General features: G+C 43.3%; 1 protein-coding gene across 22 annotated transcripts in view; it reads right to left on the reverse strand.

Annotated features, from left to right (window-relative positions):
* LOC147012003 (myosin phosphatase Rho-interacting protein-like) overlaps positions 1-6000 on the reverse strand; it is a 65102-nt gene that overhangs the window by 26422 nt on the left and 32680 nt on the right. For 21 of the 22 annotated variants that reach the window (XR_015051602.1, XR_015051603.1, XM_085856551.1 and 18 more), the window contains one exon: positions 144-233. Coding sequence is in view for 20 of the 22 variants with exons in the window: in XM_085856551.1 (XP_085712677.1) it covers positions 144-233 (90 nt within the window). In the remaining 2 variants the exon portion in view is untranslated. Of the gene's footprint in view, positions 1-143; positions 234-1497; positions 3313-6000 lie in introns of those variants that run through there. The other variant, XM_085856556.1, reaches the window with a different exon arrangement.

Raw genomic sequence — 6000 nt, forward strand, 5'->3', positions numbered from 1 at the left:
AAATTTTTTATTTTTTAAATGAGACTTAGGCGTTTGCCTTGAATGCTAAATATCATCCATCACCGAATGATTACAAGACATTTCAACATTCGATTACCAGACATTTCAACATCATTCAGGAATGTGGGCTCTGTGGCACTTACTTGCACCTGGAATCCGTAACCTTTGTGCACCTGGATCTCTGTAACTCCGCAGCATGAGGACAGTTCAAACTCTCCATCCGCTGCTGATTGCTAGAACAAGTGAGACAAATTCAAGGTGTCTTACATGTCATCATCGTATTATAAACCCTGGGTGTGGTAGAAGGGTGCATATTGCAGTGTCTCTGACCGTACAGGGCATCGGATTGTTTGTATCTGAGGGACATTGTACAACCGCACTCCCCTAGAGAATCAAATTCACACCAAGTAAGTAAAGCAACATGCTCCACCGCATGGTGGATGAGGGTATGTGGAGACGTGTCCATTGTCTAAGGTCCTTGTCCAAAAAGCACACAATATATTTTTCATCTGAAGATGGGATCTAAGCATTGTGGAATGGCCATTCCTCGACGGATTAGTTAAAACCTGTCTCTTATGGTAAAATGGTTACGTCATTCTATTGAAAATGCCCAAATGGATGACTTGCCAGATTTGAAGTCCTGCCATGCCGTCACACATATGCAAAGCTAAACGCTTGCATTCCGGGTTTGGTCCTTACTCCAGAGCAATACCGCTGCTTGCCATGAATAAAGATGTGCGGGTGGTGTTGGCAATCATGAGCTACGAACGGACGATTGTACCTGACTTTCATTTGCACCTGACCTGAAGCACCCACAAAGGATGGGGGGCGGGGGGAGAGAGAGAGACAGAGAGACAGACAGACAGACAGACTTTTGACTTTTCTTCTCCTTTATTGCAAGGAAGTTCGTACAGGCATCAAAAAAAAGACAACCAGGAAAGGAAGGGGTAACAAAGAAGTAATATTTTAAAATTATAAATTGATTATCAGAGCACCACCAACCGTGCTACATAAAGATTGCTTCGCACACCACTGGTTTTTAAATAAAACACGATCTTGAATTTCAAACTCAAAAAGTACACGCGATGTAACCAATGCTTTAAAAATAGTTAAAACATCATCAGCTAAAACGTCAGTGTTCTGCAGTTTTCGTTTCCTCGATAAATAGATGGCGACTTTTGCCTCAGAACACAAAAAGTTTGCTAAAAGACATTCATTTCTGCATTGATACAAGACATTGAAACCAAATTTAAAAACACAATGCGTAAAAGTCAAACCGAGCCCCCGGATCACACGCGACATAATTCCAAAAAGCGAGGCCAACCTTGAACATTCAATGAAAATGTGAAAAATGGTCTCTGGGGTGTCGCAAAAGGGGCACAATTCCGAGTTTTCAGGACATATACGGTGGGACAGGATGTTACAAGGCAGGATGTTGTGCGCTAGTCGCCATTGTAGATCGCCTGAGTGTTTGACAATCGGTTCTTTATACATCACCTGCCATTTAATTGTTGTGGAAACGTTAGCTTGAAGCAGCGCTCGCCAATGAGCTTGTGGCTCGGCTGGTTTGCCAGGAAAAAGGGTGAGAACACATACATTGTACACTGAGGATTTCTCCATCTGGTTAAAAAACTTAAAACTTTGAAATAAAATTAAAAGATTTGAGAAAGGACATTGGGATACATTGAGGGCATCTTCTATGTCTGGGTCCCATTTTAACCAGGTTTGGTTAAAAGTCCGTAAAATCACAAAGAAAATTCTGCCAATAACTCTGATGGACCTCACACTGGTGGCCACAGCAATATCAGCAGCTGGCTTCCATCTATGTACAAGGGGGTTCCTGAGGTGTTTTACTCTGGTAACGCCGACATAAATAAACTTTTGCATGAAAGATCTGTCACTACAGCACCCATCAAAAAAAGAATTAAAAAATATTGGTTCATTTAAAAACATCTGAAGGGAGTAAGCACTGGCATCACGGTGAAAAGAAGCGGCCTACCATGCTTCCAGCATGCTTCGGTAAAACAGGGGGATCGATGTCATATCCACGCGCTTCGTATCAAGAAGAAAATGCTCATCACCATAGCCTAGTTTCCTAGCTCGCTTAAGCAAGCAATGAGCAAAGGCTTTCCATGGGACGTCGGAGTATATTGTAGAAGCCTTCATACTGAAAGGAGGCGAAAAGCCATCACTTTGCTCGTCACATCTATTAGCCCCTGTCCACCTTCTGCAGTCGGCAGGCTTAGTATTCCTGGCTGGAGCCAGTGCTTTTCCCCCCAGAAAAAAAATCTACAAAAAAGCTTTGAAGTTTTTTAAGTATAAAAACTGGGGCCTGCAGTGCCTTGAATACATGCCATAGCATTGATGCCGCAAGATTATTTATGACTTGAGTACGACCCCGGTAGGACTGCCTAAATAGTCCCCTCCATTTTATCAACCGCTGCTCAGTTTTAGTAATCAGCGATTCCCAGTTTTTTGAAATAAAATCTTGAGTTCCAAGAAAGGCACCGAGGTAGCGTAGCGTATTCCTTCATTGGTCCATTCAAGCTGCCCGAGTAAGGTTGGAGGGGGAGTTTCATTCCATGGACCGAAGTAAAAAGCTTTGCTCTTTTCCAAATTAACTTAAGTCGAGCTTGCCAAGCTAAATTCCTTGACAGACTCAACCAAAGCACGAACATCGTCATCAGAGTGCACAATTGCGCAGAGATCATCCGCATAAGCAATGGTCTTTACGGGATTTTCTAACGGCAGAGGATAAAACCCTTGTAGCCGCGTGCGTAAACGATGTAGTAAAGGTTCAATTGATAGGGAGTATAGAAGGCCAGACAGAGGGCACCCTTGACGAATACCCCTGGTGACAGGGAAAGGCTGACTTAAGATGTTATTTACTTTGAGCAAGCTAAAAATATTATTATACAATAGTTTAATATAAAAAAATAAAATTTTCCTTAAAACCAAACCCCGTAAAACAGCAAAGAGATAAGAATGATCAATCGTGTCGAAAGCTTTTTCTTGGTCTAAAAACACGAGACCAACATTCCTATGCTCAGCAATACAAATATCGATCATGCCACGTACAATAAAAATGCTATCATGTATTGTCCTTTGTGGAATGCAATAAGATTGATCGGGGTGTACAATCTCCACAATCAGAGGTTTGAGGCGGTTGGCAAGAACCTTTGAGAAGATCTTGTAGTCCGTGCAGAGGAGCGAAATGGGACGCCAATGTTTAAGTTGCTGGAGGTCTCCTTTCTTAGGTATGAGAGCAAGTATAGCCCTGCGACAGCTGAGTGGTAGCAAGCCTAATTGTAGGCTATCAATTAAGAGGTCAAGCAACTCAGGTCCCAACAAATCCCAGAAGGCTTTGTAGAACTCTGCAGGGATTCCATCAAGTCCAGAAGCTTTACCTGTGGGAAAAGTTTGCAAAGCTGTAAAAAGTTTGTCAACAGTCACTTCCTTGTCAAGCTGTTGGCATGCAGATTCGGACAAGGTGGGCAAAGAAGTGGTTAAGGAACTAATCATGTCTTCTTTCGTGTTTCTGGAGCAATACAAGTCAGAGAAGTATTGTTTTCGTCAAGCTTCTGATGTCTTTTGGATCATGTATTGCTCGGCCTCCTGGTGCCCGCAGCGAAGTTATTTGCTGGTTTCTCTTTTTTTGCGCTTCCAAAGCAAAGAAAAATTTGGAAGGATTTGGAAATTATCAATAGAGCTGTAGTTCTCTATTCGCAGCCTAATTAGAGCCCCTCTGGCTTGTTTTGTACAGAGTTGAGCGAGGAAACACTGTACAGAGTTCTTCGTTGTTAGTAGAGAAACAGTCCTTTCAGCACTGGGAGTTGGAAGGCTTGACTGGAGAGACAATATTTCTTTGGCAATTAGAGATTGCAGCGCAGATTCATTCTTTGTACAAAAGGAGCTATATTGCAGACAAAAGGTTCTAATATTGGTCTTCGCATTGTCCCACCATTGTGCGAGGCAGGAGTAGGAAGGATTCCGTAGTGGTAAAACGCCCCAAAAGGTTTGAAAGGTGACAGAAAAAGCATCATCATGCAGAAGACTCACATTGAAGGTCCAATGGGCAGTGCCACGATTTCGAGCCAGGGGAAGTATATGAAGAACAGCCATGTGGTGGTCCGAAAAACCACTTGGGGTGATGTCAACATGGTCGATGACATTTAAAGAGTCATTATTAATGTAAAATCTGTCAAGCCTTGCAAGAGATAGCCGGCAATTTGCACATCGGTACCACGTGTATTGCCGTGCAGATGGGTTCTGGAGTCTCCATACATCCATAAGGGAGAATTTAGACAATGCTCTCTTTAAGGGTATTGTACTTGATGGGTGGGGCTCTTCTCCATTACGATCAAGGGTGGGATACAATGTGCAGTTAAAGTCCCCACACAGACAAACAAGACCATCAAAATCAAGGTGTGTGAAAAATTCTATTCTTTCCATTCTCGTACTAGGTGAGTATACATTTATTAAAGTGTGTTTATAACCATTATAAAGGAAATTAACTGAAGCTAAATGCCCTTTAATAATCCCCTCAAAAGTGACATTTTCAGGACAGAGAGAAGGATTTAAGTAAAAACCCACTCCAGCACAAGGGCAGGTCAAGCTACGAAAGAACCATTGTCCTTTCATGATGCGAGTCCATTCGCTCATGCACGAGGAGTTACATCTGGTTTCTTGCAAAAGAACATCAAAATGTTTTTGCTCGACAAGCAACTTTACCTGAGCTTTACGCAGGGGTGAACATCCCCCATTTATATTTAAAGTTACAATAGAGAAGGTCATAGTGTAGGTAGGGAAGGTTTGTCAGGTAAAGGAAAGTTGGGTTGCGCTCGTAGCTCCTTCCGAGCTTTCAATACACACTTTCTTAGGCGAAAAACTTATGACTCAGTCACACCAAGTTTTTCAGCCTGAAGGAGGAGACGCTTTGAGGAGTTTATAAAGCCAGACAGGTTCGGGAAGAAGGTTATCATTTTAACGTTTTTATTTCGAAAAATGTCCTGAAGAAACTTTCGGATTTCCATGGGCGATACATCAACATCATCACCCTCCAGTTACTTAGCTATTGCTGGGTCATTCCAGACTTCGCTACCAGCACTAGAGGCAAGCGACGAGGCCCCATCTGAGTCATAATCCGAGTGGCCTTTATTTTTCTCCTCACACACTGAAGCCGATGCTCTTACAAAGGGAATATGGTCTTCCACTAAAAGTGTATCTGTTTGCACAGCGGGAGTTTTAAAAACCGTAACACGGATTACCGTTTTTATATCGGAGGCTTCGCACTCTCCCTCTGGGCCTGCCACGTCTTCTGCCTCCATTACCTCAGACACTTCGTCGTCAGCAGGGCGCGGGACGAGAGCAGGTTTATGGTTTTTGGTTTTAGTTTTAGTTTCAGTGACCGGAGTGGTGACCACAACATCTCGGGGCGTTGCGCTCGGTCCTTGTTCATGAGAGGGATGAACGGAAGTGTCTTCCTCCGTTTCAGCGAACACACTGAACCTATTCTGCAGCAGAAGACCAGCTGCGGGAGTTTCTGTTTATAAAAAAAGAAACATTACGTTCATTCGACGGTGCTATCTTTTTCGAAGAGCTCGCCTGTGTGTCCTCACTTCCGCTTCCTCTTTTATAACTCCTCTTGGAGGACACGGTCATAAAACCCGCGTCATCAGCGGGAAAATTATTGATTTCTGCGCTCGAAAATGAAGACTGATCCGCCGTCCCCGACGCGCCATTATTATTACTAATATCGGCATCTGGTTCTGTCCGTCTGGATGTGCCACTAGAATCGACGTTTGTTCCTGACTGTCTAGATGTGCCACTAGAATCAGCGTTTCTTCCTGACTCTAGATGTGCCACTAGAATCGGCGTTTGTTCCTGACTGTCTAGATGTGCCACAGGATATACACTCCGGACAAGCACCTTTTAAATGTCCGAAGGCACCACACGTGAAACACGTCATTGTCTCTGTTGCAATGTACATTCGATAATTTC

The sequence above is a fragment of the Eptatretus burgeri genome, chromosome 15 (genome assembly GCF_056783735.1).
Source record: "Eptatretus burgeri isolate ZD-2024b chromosome 15, Ebu_testis_v1, whole genome shotgun sequence".
In the NCBI taxonomy this organism is placed as follows: domain Eukaryota; kingdom Metazoa; phylum Chordata; class Myxini; order Myxiniformes; family Myxinidae; genus Eptatretus; species Eptatretus burgeri.